The 14,555-nt window shown below is 41.7% G+C and overlaps 1 protein-coding gene across 4 annotated transcripts in view; it reads left to right on the top strand.

Moving 5' to 3' along the window:
• OCA2 (OCA2 melanosomal transmembrane protein) overlaps positions 1 to 14,555 on the top strand; it is a 161,710-nt gene that overhangs the window by 43,128 nt on the left and 104,027 nt on the right. For 2 of the 4 annotated variants that reach the window (XM_083734250.1, XM_083734251.1), the window contains exons 5-9: positions 2,074 to 2,131; positions 4,785 to 4,857; positions 10,676 to 10,833; positions 12,284 to 12,366; positions 13,350 to 13,503. In XM_083734250.1, coding sequence (XP_083590376.1) covers positions 2,074 to 2,131; positions 4,785 to 4,857; positions 10,676 to 10,833; positions 12,284 to 12,366; positions 13,350 to 13,503 — 526 coding nt within the window. Of the gene's footprint in view, positions 1 to 2,073; positions 2,132 to 4,784; positions 4,858 to 10,675; positions 10,834 to 12,283; positions 12,367 to 13,346; positions 13,504 to 14,555 lie in introns of all 4 variants that reach the window. The other 2 variants (XM_083734248.1, XM_083734249.1) reach the window with 1 other exon arrangement.

Raw genomic sequence — 14,555 nt, 5'->3', positions numbered from 1 at the left:
CCTGTTTTATTCCTATCCCTGGAAGAGTAAGGCAAGACTTTTAAGGAGTTTAAGTATTATCAATAATACTGCTTGCTAGCATGATCACATAGGGACAATAATTTTGTATCTTCAAGGCCGTTACAGTAAGCATCACAGATAAAAAACTCATTCCTGACCTAAAGTGAAGCATTTTGTTTTGAACCTTGTTTCTAAACTAATTGTTTAGATAATGCTGGCATGTATGTGATAACGCACTTTACATAGTGCGTTATGCATGATGATCCAATACATTTAAAAAAAGAGAGAGATTCTGGCTTATCTATATTATATATTTTCAAGTTTATAATATTTAGAGCCAGTTCAGAGAAAAATTGAGGAAACCATTGACACCTTAGCGCCCCCTCCAATCATCTTGGCTTCTTCCCTTTTCCTTCTTTAGGCAAGACTTTTAGGTTAGGGTTTTTTCTAATCCTTCCTAAAGCAATCGCAGCCAATCAGGGATCACATGATGAATGTGATGGTGTCACAATACTGCACAGATGATCAGATTTGGCTACATGGTAATGCTACCAAAGGCAAAGAAAGTCAGTTTAGAAGTTGAGGGCTTCCCCCACTACATTCTTAAATTCATATACAAATACGCTGCTCAGCAGAAAACATTATTCAGACGTCTTGCTCAAGAACACAGTTCTTACTTACAGATTACAGTGGTACCTTGGGTTACAGACGCTTCAGGTTACAGACTCCGCTAACCCAGAAATAGTACCTCAGGTCAAGAACTTTGCTTCAGGATGAGAACAGAAATCGTGCTGCTGCTGCGGTGCAGCAGCAGTGGGAGGCCCCCATTAGCTAAAGTGGTGATTCAGGTTAAGAACAGTTTCAGGTTAAGAACAGACCTCCAGAACGAATTAAGTTCTTAACCCAAGGTACCACTGTAATGTTCTTTTAGCTTATCATTTGTTGTTGTTTTTTGCAGGGGCATACATGCAATTTCAATAGAAAAGCCGACTAGCGTATTCCAAAGCAGGACACAAGTTGGTGCTAGAAATATGGAAAACGGTATATTGACTTCATTCTGCAGTGGAATACTTTGAATAAAGCTGGCCAAGTTTATTTATAACAGAAGAGAACTCTGCCTGCTTGCCTCCACAATTCCCTTCAGAGGCCTGAAAAAGTGACACTTTCTACGATTGGACGTCCTGTTGTGGACCGTCATGCAAGTTCCCAACTTGCACTTAACTTGGAAATAAAAAAATGTGGATGTGTAACCCCTTTTTGCCGCATCTCACTTAAACTGCAGATGCTCCGTTGGCTTTTTAAATTTCCCTAGCCTTTGTCATAGGGTTGCAATGCTATGTCAGATTAGAATTGCTGTGAAGGTCATGGGGACAGCAAATGTGTTCAAGTCAAGGTCTGACCATGGCTAGTTTGCTAAGCTGTTAAAAGCACCGAATCTATAAAAGTCTAAGCACCAAAGGGTGGTGGTTGTTGTTGGGGGGAAAATGCTCTAAGTGCTACAGTTTATTAATAAAATTGCATTCCCCTCTCCCAGTGTGAGCTCTGCATGGCATTGTGTCAATTTGCCAAGATGACTTAGTTGTTTAAGGACGAGAGCTTCTGGACTTTTAAAGGATTAATATAATGGTTCCTAGCTTTTATTGTCATTTTGGGTGCCTCTTTTAGTAACCATAATTTTAATCTTATTTGGAAAAGATTAAGTCAGCCTTGTATTTAATATACTGCATGCAGTTGTAGTTCACATAATGACATTTGTAAAATAAATACTTTAAATGTGGAAAAAAACCCCATACAATTATAATAAAAGCAGATGCTTAAATATATGAGAGGGAACCTTGACATAAAGTGAAGGCAAGCAGCTCTATAACCAAAAGAACTGTTGCATGTAATTTTAATATATGGCTGCATACACCCCGCACATTTAAAACACATTTCTTTCCCCAAAGAATCCTTTGTATGACTTAAACTCTGTCTGCTGGCCTTACAAGTTTGTGATTAATAGAATAATACCCGCATCTCGTATTCTTTCTCTGTGAAACTCTTCTCCATTGTTTCTTTTCTTCTTTTTTTCAGATGCTGTTTAAGATTCCTAAAAGTTTCTGGGCTTTTCATCTTTGTAGTTGTATGCTCTGTAAGTACTGGGTTTCCAAAATTTCAGAGTAATTTGGTTGGACTTACCAAAGTTGAATCTGATAATACAATTGGAAATACAGCAAAAATGTTGCAGTGTACTCTTGCTATAGTCAGTCAGCAGTGCCCATCTCTGTGATACTCCATTCAATTCCCCCTTTCCACCCACTCTTCCATTCTTCCCTGCCCTAGTCAGTCAACATTCCATGGGTACTGGGCATGCTCAGTTCTCACTGGTCTGTGCTTGGGTTTCTCCTTAGGGTTCTTCCACCCCCCCCAGCCTGTAAATGTTCTCTTTTTTGCATGGTTGGTGCTGTTTTGGCTATACAAAGACATCTGCACTCAGCCTGAACATTGGAAGTAGGACCATGATTTTAAATAGGATATAGCATGCCATATGAAGCCTAGAAGCATGCCAACCTGTTATTCACACTCCCAGTTGATGCTGGAAAAGTGTTCCTTTACCAGTGCAGTGCCCTTTCCCCTTGGCTTTCAGATCTCTCTGAACCGATGCAAGTTAAGATTAACCACACAGAAGAATTGGATGTCTCAGTTCCCCTAAAGGCAGACAACCTAAAATGGAGGTACCAAATGTGATGCCCTCCAGATGTTGTTGAACTCCAATTCCTCTCCCCCCCCCAGCCAAGATGACCAACAATGAGGGATCATGGGAGTTGTAGTCCAACATCATTTGAAGGGCACTGTGTTGGTTAACCCTGGTCTGAAAAATCCTTTTAGCTCTTTCCCCCAAATTTATATCTTTCCAAACATCTGGTTTGGATCAGAGGATAGGGATTACAAGCTAAATTAGGCTGAAACATCCAGCAAGGACCTATGATGACTTGGGTGGAATATACACACACACAAAAAAACCTGTTGCGAAAATGGTTGTGTTTTTTTTAAAAAAAAAAGTTTTGAAAAATACATTGAATTTGCCGTAGCTCACTTCACCATCTAGTGTCACATTTGTATATTGCACTTTACAACACACTTAAAACGCTTTATTTGCAGCTGTATAGCTGAATCCCTGGTACAGGAAGGTACAACTGATTAATTTAAAATGCATTTAAAAAGACTGAACTGCTAGATTCAACTGATACTTTATTAAATGTGTAAGTTAAGATAAATTTTCAAGTGACACAAGAGATTAGTTACAAGTCAGTTCAGATGAGAATTACAAATACGAAAAAAATATATAAAATGCAATGTATAGTTCCCTCTCCTTTTCCTTTAAACATAGCATTAGGAACTTTATATGGATAATATCAAAATGGCTTTTCTAACTTCCTGTACTTTAATGTTACGAAGGGATTATAAAAGAAGGGAGAAAATGAGATCTGGGTAAGGAACCTAGGAGTGTTTTCATGCACGACACTGAAATCCACTTTGCTTTCCCAGATTCTGTCATTTGAACATAAAAACTTTATTGGCTAGAATATATAAAAATGACTCTCCTCTGCTTTTAATCCCTTGTTTGTAAGACGCATGTGTGAACTCAAGAGTGTGTATGCAAGAGGCTCAAAGGTGCTCTTAATGTTATATAGACAATTAACTAATGATGATGATAAAAGTAAACAATGTGTGGAATCCTTCTTCATTCATATGCCAATTTGGTATGTATGGGTTGTATTTCTATTCAGAATAGACCCAGTGAAATTAACAGGCCCAAGTTAGTTCTATCTATTTATTTCAGTAGGTCTTCTCTGAGTATGACTGATATTGGATACAATCTTGTAAGTTTGGGATGTAAGGCTAAGCAACAGGACCCCGACTTTAGGAGTTTATAATAAAAGCAACAAAGACTCTCCTCCCTGAAAGAGAGGGGAGTGGTTGTGGGCGGGAGCCTGAACACCGCCCCTAGCAGGGGGCGTAGCCCCCTGCCTCCAGCTCACCTGGCTGGCGCTCACGCCCCCTCCCGGTGGCCGTCCAACCAGGTGCCGTGGGGGGGCGTGTCCAGCAGCCTTGATGCTGCAGCGTCAGCCTCTCCCCGGCCTCATTTCTCTTCGTCGTCCTGTGCGAGTCACCCACCCTCCACTCCCATTGAGTTAGGGCTTAGGTCATTGGACTTGCTATGGACCTTAGGTTGGTCGCCCTGGTTGCACGGGGGGCCTGGTAGGAGTTTTTCCATTTGGCATTAGGCTTTTTGGTTTTTTCGCCTACCTCGTAGCAATCGTCACAACTTTTGTGGTATTGGTGGGTAGGTTAGGCATTGGAATAATGTGCTGTGGTGTGTCGAAGTGCTAGGTGTGGCCATCGCCTATGCCTTCAATGTTTAGGGGTATTCCGTTAAAGGAATCTGGCGGTCGTGTATTCTGTCCGATGCCTGCTTGGCGGGAGGCCATGGCACGACCCTCGGTGACAGCAGGGGTGAGCCTATAGTTGGATTAGCATCAACAGGTGATGAACCCCTGGTGAATAAACCCATTTGTTTCGCGATCCAATGCCTAAGCCAATACCTTTTCATTGCTGTAATCAATAAAGTTGTGGCCTTTTCTAGCCCATTAACCTTATATCACGTGTCCCTGTGTCTTCTTTTCACGTCGCGGTGGTCGGGTCCTCGAACCACAACTCCTTTTTGCAGGTCTTAACTTTTTTAGAGGCAGATTGTTCAACAGTTCGGCAGTTTTCCACATAACCTTTTAATGTGCCCTCAGATTTTATTTAGCATTCACCCTGAAAATGGAGCACCTTGGCAGATGCTGGCTGTGTCACCTATGGACGTCTACAGTATCCTTTACCAATTACTTTTGTTGTTGTTTTTAAAACAAAACGGTGGAGCAGCTTAGTAACGAATCACTGACAGTAGGCTGATTTCAAGATGGTTGATACGAAATGGCTGACTCGTTGCTTGCTAAATTAAATCCTGACAGTGATTTATTTCTTGTGAGGCCCCGACGCTGCCTCGTGGGACCGCTTCTAAACCAGCAAATTAATTCATTTGCAAATCTGTTTCCCAAGTTTGTTATCCAAGTGATAATGAAGACTGCAAAGGTCTGTTTTTTCTGTTATATCTCCTTTAGATGCCTCCTGCATCTCTGTGGGAAAATAAAGTGGGTGAAAACTGAAGTGAAATTCCAGAAGTGTAAATTTTGTGAGGTTGTTTGTAAGTGTGGCTGAGAGCAACGAAACAAATGGGAACAGCATGCAGTTTTTGTCCGTGCTTTATGTAACACTGGTTATTTTATCTTGAACAATGCTTTCCACCAGTTTTCTTGGGACTGGTGTTAAGCTAACCAGAATCCTATGAACGATGCTCCTGAATAGGCTACTCTCACATCAGGCACAAGATTTACATGGCTACAGTCTCTGCATATGGGTTGACTACTGGTAGCAGGGCTGCCATTGCTAAGTTGTGGTGGGTGATGGGGAAAAAGAAGAGAGTTTGTGCACATCCCAGAGGCTGAACAGTTATGGGGAACTGGGACAGCCAAGCCATAAAACACATGTGTTGAATCTGTGTAGTGACTTCTAATGATTTGTTTGGAATACTGGCTTTCCTCCCTTGGCTGCTGGATCCTGTGACTTGGATGTGTGGTCAACATGGCACTGTAAAGTTTATCCCTCTTCCTCCTTGCCCCTTCACTCACTAATTAGCAATGGCAACCTGCCAGTCTGATAGGAATCTGAGCAGGCTGTGGTGGGGCTGGTGCAGGACCCAAATCCAGTTTCGACATGTGAAAGGGCAAGTTCATAAGCATACTGAATGTCTTCATTTTGAACAAAAGTGTTTTGTAAAGTTAGGCCCACAGGGGACAGGCTTCCCCTCGATACAGTGATCTATACTGAGTTTTGCTGTCTTCCACCCTACCTTGTGTTCCCCATAGAGTTTGAGGATCTGACGCATCCCTCCATCGGAGCCAACTCCTAGGGGTCGAGGTCCCTTCACCCTCTCATGAAATATTTGAGGTCCAACCCCCACTAAATTCAAATGGTGTTCATGTGCCATGCTTTAGTGATTGATTATGTGATGTGGGGCTTCCCTGCGGGAAGGTAAATGGCATTTCCGTGCGCTGCTCTGGTTTTGCCAGAAGCGGCTTAGTCATGCTGGCCACATGACCTGGAAGCTGTACACCGGCTCCCTCGGCCAATAAAGCGAGAAGAGCGCCACAACCCCAGAGTCAGCCATGACTGGACCTAATGTTCAGGGGTCCCTTTACCTTTACATAAAGGAATGATGAGAATAATTCAGAGAGGTGGAACCGTCAAAGAGTCTTATGACACCTTAAAGACTAACATTGCTTGTGGGCTTCTCACAGGCATCTGATTGGCCACTGTGAGAACAGGATGCTGGGTCAGGTAGGCCCTTGACCTGATCCAGCAGGCTCTTCTTATCTTCTTATATGGATGTTCTAAGACATGTTATTATGGCATAAGCATCCAGGGACTACTGTAATAAAGTTTGTTAATGGTGTCAACAAACCACTTCATTGCTTTAGCTGCAACTGACCAACATAGCTACCGCTCTCGAAATGGTTACATACAGTGAAACGTGTTGGCCGAATATTTTTTAAAAATGTTTCCTAATCACTGTTCTGTTTTTAACCGAGAGTGATCTTCTGGAACATTTTCCTTCAGCCGGCATCACTGTGGGAGATGGTCCATTTGTGCCATGATTAATCTGGCACGGCATCAAATCACCTTGTTCCCTTCTTCTTCTTCTCCTCCCTCCCCCCACTATTATCAATCTTCATTGATTTGCCATCCCTTTAATGCATGCTTGGTCCTCTGTGCTGAGGTGGCTTGGCTGCTGCTCTCCAATGTGAAGCCAGCCAGCCATGCCTCTTCTGACCCTGGCCTACAAATGCTACCTTGAACCGATGGGAATTTTCCATGTCTATTAAGATTTTGCTCTGAATCTATTTTGATCGCAAATGCGTTTGAGTTCCACCTTGGCAGTGATTCAAATTAAATAGCTTTAGTGTAATTTTCTGAAATGGCGAGGTTGCTGTTGTTCCTCTTTTCATCTGTGACTTATTGGCTTAAAAGCTCAAAGACTTTATGATGGGAAGTGTTTGGTTCCAGTGTGCACAACTGCAAGAAAAGGCTTTTACTGGACAGAGAGCTTGCGCTAGGAGTGCTATTTGTAAAGTATTTTTGGACAGATCAATCCAAGTATCTATGCTGAACATGAGGCACCAGTAACCGAGAAAGGAAGCATCTCTGAGAACTGGAAGGAGATCCCAATTCTCCCCTTTAGACAAGAGCAGATTTCCCCTCACATAGGGCCACCAGGATATAATCACCTGATAATCCTTAGTGATCTCAGGGCTGGTAGATTTAAAATCACCACCAGTGCCTCAAACGCTTTGGGCAAATGAATAAATGAATTAGAGGAGACTGTAAAATATGTCTGCTTTCTGCCATAATGAAAGCAATTTTTAGTTTTATTGGCTTGCTCGGAATTACGTGGTCTACTTTCCTATCCATTACCGCACTTCCTTTCATGCTGTGTCCCTAATAACTTCTGCTCTAATCTATGCTAAATTATAATATTTTATGCAGGCAAATGGAAGACCCAGGGCTGGAACAAGCCAAATTGCCATATTAGAAATAGACTCTCTGAAAAGAGAAGGCAATAAGGATTCTTGTTTGTTCATAAGGCCTGACTGTATGTGCAGATTTACAGGCTTGTTTGCAGGATTAGGGATTCTGCTTTTTGCAGTCTGTATGTTAAGCAAATAAATGCTAGCCTTCAGGGATGGGGCTGTTTGTTCCACTTCTATATGCACTCAGTGAACCTGCCTTGATTGTCTGAAAAGCCCTCCTGTACACAATCACCATACACAGTGATGCATGCATAGGTTGTATCCAGCCCTTCAGCTGAATATGTCAAAGTAAAGGTGCAGGGACATCATGTAGGATCCTGTTCCCTCCCTCCATGTGTGAAGGTCTGAGAGGCGCTTAAATATCTTGGTGTTATAAGGAAGCGAGACAATGGGGAATGCAAAGGTTATGTCCCATAGTGTCATGAATGCAAAACAATACATCATTCATCATTCTCTGTGCAAACCCTGCAGGAATAATTGTGCAGAAATACAATATACTGAAAAGAAATAATTAGAGGTGTGGGAGAATTTGCATACGTATTTACACACACAGAGATTGATGCTTTTGCATGAGCCACTTGCATGTGGAACCTAGTTAAGCTTGTCTAGGCTTGCCATATGTCAGGAATTTTCCTGACATGTCCTGGTTTCCGGGTGTAAAAAAGGTGTGCCAGGGGGAATTTTGCCAAAGTGGCAAAATGCTGGGGAAAACCTGGATGTATGGAAAAGCTCAACAACTTTGCAGGAATCAGGAATTTAACTTTTCTGAAATATGCTTGTCTCATTTAACACTTAACCAATGGGCCTACTGGTTAAGCATTTCAAAGGACAGACCATTTTATATGTTGTTACAAGGTAAGAGCTTTCAGCTCACTTTGTGTTGACCACTTTGTTCTATATGTGTAAGATATTGTGAAAATGAAGTTTGCTTTTCCTTCTGTACTTTTAAGTTTCCTTTGTTATGGTTTCTGAACGTGGCATTTGTGTAATTACAGGGTATATTTTAGTCATATTGTGAAAAAGGAAGCGGCTGTAATTATGTGCACCTGAAGCTTTTTGCAGATACAAATTATTGGCTGTACTCATAAAACTGGCTAGAGGCTGTCAAAGTCTCCCAGGCCATTAGGTTAATTAATATAGGCCAGTGAACCATTCTGAAGCACAATTCAAAGTTGAGATAGGATTTGAACCGTGTAGTCTCCAACTCATCTGGCCCTGGAAAATGTAGCAATTATTCCCACCCCTCTTAAATATTGCAAGATTAAACTTTTATAGTGGACAGTTTTTCAAAATGGGTATAATTATTACTGCCTGGCTGCATTCTTAATCTTTTTTTTATATAGCAATTCAATTTTTCAGAATGAAAATACGGTACATGACTACATCTACATCATACATTTAAAGTGCATAGCTTTATATAAAATGCGTGTGCATTATATATGCTTTAAATATACAGTCTTATTCTGTGCTCCACACTCATCTGGTGGTACTTTTAAACAGATTTTATTGAATATAATGGAAAAGAGGTGACATTAAAAAATGATAATAACAGAATGATTTCCCACCATGTTATTGTCCAAATAGAGACTCAGTAAAATTCAGACAGGACTATTTGGAATTTATTGCTTTACTAATTTTCTCACCCAGGCTAACATCATGGGGTTTCATAGTGGATATTGTTTTCATCTTTTTTGGCTTGAAGAAGCAAAATAAATAGCTTGAAAACTTTAAAAAGCATCGCTTACCAGCAATATAGCTCAATAAGGACGAGACTGTTTTAAATTGCTTTTTGTCTCATTTAGGCAACCTTGGGACATGAATCATCAGACTCCACTCCACACAGCTGGTGGTTTTATTTTTGACATTTATATCCCACTTTTCACTCTCAGGAGCTTAATGTTGGCTGGGACTGGTGGGAGCTGGAGTTTGGGATGTTGGAGAATTCTGACAAAAATGGAAATGGGAGTGGAAATTGCCAGTTTCACCTTCTTCTCTCATGTCTGGGATAGAAATGAATCTGGAGAATACGAGTGGTGTTCACAGACCCTCCAAGTGTCCCTATTTGCCAGGGATGTCCCTGATTTAGAGAAGCTGTCCCAGTTTCTGATCTGATCCCGGAATGTTCCACTTTTCCGTAGGATGTCCCTATTTTCATAAGAGATATGTTGGAGGGTATGGAGTTATCTAACCCCCAAGCCACCTGAAGCCAATCCTGTATAGGGATTTAAAAAAATGTTTAATGTTTTTATACATGTTGGAAGTTGCCTGCAGTGGCTGGGGCAACCCAGTAAGATGTGTGGGGTATAAATAGTAAAATTATCATTATGGAATGGGACGTCCCTATTTTCATTGGAGAAATGTTGGAGGGTATGTGTTCACTGTCATTGCTTATAATCTGCAAATGATACATAATTATATTCCCACCCCTGAATCTGCATTGCTTTTCATTTGCATTGAAATGGATGGGGTGGAACAATGTAATGACTATGCAATTACATAATTTACTGAATCGGTTGTGGAAATTACATAAAGTATGTAATTTTACCACAGCAGACAGCAAGATAAATAGCGTAGTTTTTGAAGGAAGATGAATTGCAGTGGAATGGAAGCAGTGCTGCAAGTAACAAACATTGGATGAAACTGAAAATGATCCCTCCAAATGATCTCTAGTTGGATTCCAATAACACAAGAACCAGGTTGCAAACACATGCTTTAAATGTTTATATCTATTCATCAAGGATTGGTCAATAAGGTTTGGCATAGCATGTTTTTATATAGGCCTTTTAGGATGTTCTTATTTTGAATCCTTTGAAATGAGAGCTCTTTGGTTTTTCAACCTCTTAGCTACATAGGTATTCAAGCCATGTTGAATTAGTTGGCATTACTGTAGAATGCTGGCACTGCTGTTGTTTTTAATTGTGGCATCATGGATGAGATAATCCCCCAAAGGCTCTTCCCTTCAGAGACAAAATTGCAGTCCTTAACTGTCTTGCCAACAGCTATGAACTTCAGCAATATTCGCGATTCTGCCCTTCTAAAGGTAGAACTGGCAGGGCCCTTTGTGGCAGATGTGGCTGGTCGGCAACCAGAGGATTACGTTGTAGTTCAGATTGGACAGGTAGAAGACTCTGGTCCAAGAAGGAGACGTCAGCATCAGGTAAAGTTCAAATACCCTGGACTGCTTTCATTTTATGGTCATAAGACAAAAGGAAATCTTTCTTATTTCACTATTATGTTTAAACTCCCTTTGCAAGGGCAGGGCAGTGCAGGTTGAAATCTATATCTATTTCAGAGGAAGGTTTGTGTGTTCTGTATCCAATATTTGTTTGTTTTTTGCTTACTGGACTGCTTGCATGAAACAAACCATGATCCCTGGTTTGGAGAGAATTCTAAGCCAGGGGTCATGCTTTTGTTTCTCACACACACTAGCGAGGAGGAGTCAGTGGCATAGCAGGGGGCACACAGAGGCAGTTGCCCCAGGTGCAAGATTGTTAGGGGCACAAAAATTCAACACCCAGCGCTGCCTCTGTGCGCTTCTGTCGAAAATGGCTTCTCCGTGCAGACCAGGAAATAGCTTCTCCAGACAATGGAACAACTCTTCTTCCCTTATCTCTGTGGCTGTAATCTCCTGAGTGATGTGGATGCTGTTAGGTAGTTGCATGCACAACCATGTCAATTTCCCTCCCTCCCTCCCACTCTCTGTGTACCCCTGGACATTGGCAACCCATGCTATGTCACTGGGAGGAGCAACGTAGCTGAGATTAGCACATTTGCAACAAGCCATTAACTATGGTCACATCTGCACACTAAAGCCCTCCTATGGCCATTTGCCAGCCATGGCTTCCCCCAACAGATCCTGGGAACTGTACCTTATCACCATATTTGGCTTTGTTAAGATGTTGTTCTCCAGCCTAGTTCACTTCCAGGCTTGGGAAAAAGTTAATTACATGGTGTCAAGTTAAAACAGAGGAGGTCAGGGTTCATTCCTCTCCCCTGCATGCTGCTTTTGATATAAAAGGTAGACCTCACCCATGTTTTATAGAGCAGCAAGAAAACAGATGTTTAATGAACGTGCATAAGTGTTTGGCCATTTGACATACTGTACCTTGTATCTCTCTTTGTGCTAACAATAATCCTTGTGATAGCACAAAAAGCTGAATAACACCCAGTGGGTGAAAAGTTCTCAGAAAGTGTCCATTTATAAAGAATCTCCCCCATCAAATTTGTTGTTGTTTAGTCGTTTAGTCGTGTCTCTTTGTAACCCCATGGACCAGAGCACGCCAGGCACTTCTGTCTTCCGCTGCCTCCTGCAGTTTAGTCAAACTCATGCTGGTAGCTTCGAGAACACTATCCAACCATCTCATCCTCTGTCGTCTCCTTCTCTTTGTGCCCTCCATCTTTCCCAACATCAGGGTCTTTTCCAGGGAGTCTTCTCTTCTCATGAGGTGGCCAAAGTATTGGAGTCTCAGCTTCAGGCCATCAAATTAGCAACTCGTAAAAATCAGGCCATCAAATTAGCAACTCGTAAAAATGCATTGTGGCAAGGGAAATCAAGCAACAGCATTAATCTCTTACTTATTCATGCTACGTCTTTTCTTTTTTTGCAGATCTTATACAATTGGACCCTGCCTTTAAATCTGAGAAAAAATGAACAAGTTATTGTGTCACGAACTTTTGAGATGTTAAGCAGGTTGGTTTGTGAATCCAGAAAAAAACACTTGGGGTTTTTTTGGTAATGTTAATTTACTAGATGCTCAAATCATGGAAACAGTGGGGGATATCCAATTGTGGATCCCTGCTTGCACAGTGGACTTCCTTGTGTGGCAATCTGTTCTGCACCCCCAAAATCTGTTCTGGAGAGTTGGGGGATCATCATCCAGAGTAGATTGTAAGAAGTGTGAGAGGTTGAGGAAGAGAGGTACAGAAGGAGAATCTCATTGCACCTCACAGAGTGACATTGGATTTCACCCATGGGTCTTGCCTTTCACTTTTGCATAAAACTACTGCACAGCCATAATATCCCATCCAATCATATGTACAGCAACTCTTCAGAGCAGGCTTCCTCAACTTCAGCCCGCCAGATGTTTTGAGACTACAAGTCCCATCATCCCTGACCACTGGTCCTGCTAACTAGGGATCATGGGAGTTGTAGGTCACAAACATCTGGAGGGCCGAGGTTGAGGAAGCCTGCTTCAGAGGGAATTCAGTCCAGGTAACCAGTTGTAGCAGAACTCTGTCTTATGGGGCCTTTCCTCCACTGTTCTTCCTCTTGGGAAGAAGATTTGCCACCCAGACACCTTCTTCTATTTCCCTAACCCAATAATAGCAAATGCTTCAGGTAACAGAAAAAGAAAAGAAATCTATCTTCATGAGTGATGCTTAAAGTGTATGTATGTGTTTGCATTTTCTATATGACTTCTCTCCCACATTTGTGACTTTAAGAAGTTTTGTGTTCTGGACTAAGAGGTGTTTGCATCGTTTGTGAAAGTGAACTAAATCAAATTCTTAATATTTTATGATCTCATTTTAAGTCATGATGTTGCCTGTAATAGCTTCGAGAAAGCTATCTGAAAGTAAAGTGTAAAAATAATAATATGATAAAGCTTTCTAGCATTTCCACTTCGTTCTGTCAAACAGTGTTGTTGTCCCCCCCCCCCCAATATCTTTCAGCAGTAAAGAAACATCCATAAGTATTCAAGCTTTTCTCCAGGAATTGGAAACTGTTCCTCTTTCCATGACTCATCAATATCTTCATGCAAATGTAGAGGCTCAAGTCACAATTGCTTCAGTCATTTTAGCAGGTGTTTATGTGCTCATCATATTTGAGGTAAGAATATTTTTTTAAATACAAAAAAACTCAAAATAGTCGAGATGAGAAATAGGAATAGAATTGTTTTGAATAGTTAATGTATTTCAGAAATACCAAGAAGAAAACTTGCCTGTCAGTTCATTGCTACTAAGCACATCTTCTGCTTTATATCGGGCTCAGTCAATTTTCATCGTAGCTCCAATTCAATTCCAGTAACCATTCAGTTTTTAAATCCGCCATTTCTATGGGATTTGAAACTTGAATGTAATATCAGGTCTCAATTCCATGACAAATTATACTCAACTTAAAAAGCATTGATTGAGTCCTGGCATAATCCCACACATCTTTGACAGGAACACAGTGACTAAATGAGAATTTGCTTAAACACCTCTGCCTGCTTATAGTCACACTGGAATCTGTTTTTGGTTTTTAGCGCTGTGGTCTAAACCACAGAGCCGAGGGCTTGCCGATCAGAAGGTCAGCAGATCGAATCCCCACGCTGGGGTGAGCTCCCGTTGCTCAGTCCCAGCTCCTGCCAACCTAGCAGTTCAAAAGCACGTCAAAGTGCAAGTAGATAAATAGGTACCGCTCCGGCAGGAAGGTAAACGGCATTTCCATGTGCTGCTCTGGTTTGCCAGAAGTGGCTTTGTCATGCTGGCCATATGTCCCGGAAGCTGTACGCCGGCTCCCTTGGCCAGTAAAGCAAGATGAGCGCCGCAACCCCAGAGTTGTCCGCGACTGGACCTAACAGTCAGAGGTCCCTTTACCTTTTATGGATCAGAAGGGTGTAAAAGTTGTAGTGCAAGTCCGTGAGGAGAGCAAGCGAAGATACCCGCCTCAAGAAACCATGTTGCTCATGCCTTCCCTCTCTGCTCATAGCATGTTATAATCTAATTGATGTAGGGAGCTATGGCTTTCCTCTGGTACCTGCATGACGCTTGAAGCTGAGGTATCCAGAGCACAGATTGCCATTTTGAACACTTATGCATCAAAGCCGGACAAGTAGATCAGGGATAGCCAACATGGTGACCTCCAGAAATTGTGGGACTACAAACCCCATCATCCCAACC

This window comes from Podarcis gaigeae (assembly GCF_964106915.1).
Source record: "Podarcis gaigeae genome assembly, chromosome: 4".
Classification (NCBI taxonomy): Eukaryota; Metazoa; Chordata; class Lepidosauria; order Squamata; family Lacertidae; genus Podarcis; species Podarcis gaigeae.
The sequence above is the reverse complement of the archived record's forward strand: the minus strand, read 5'-3'. Positions and strand labels throughout refer to the sequence as shown.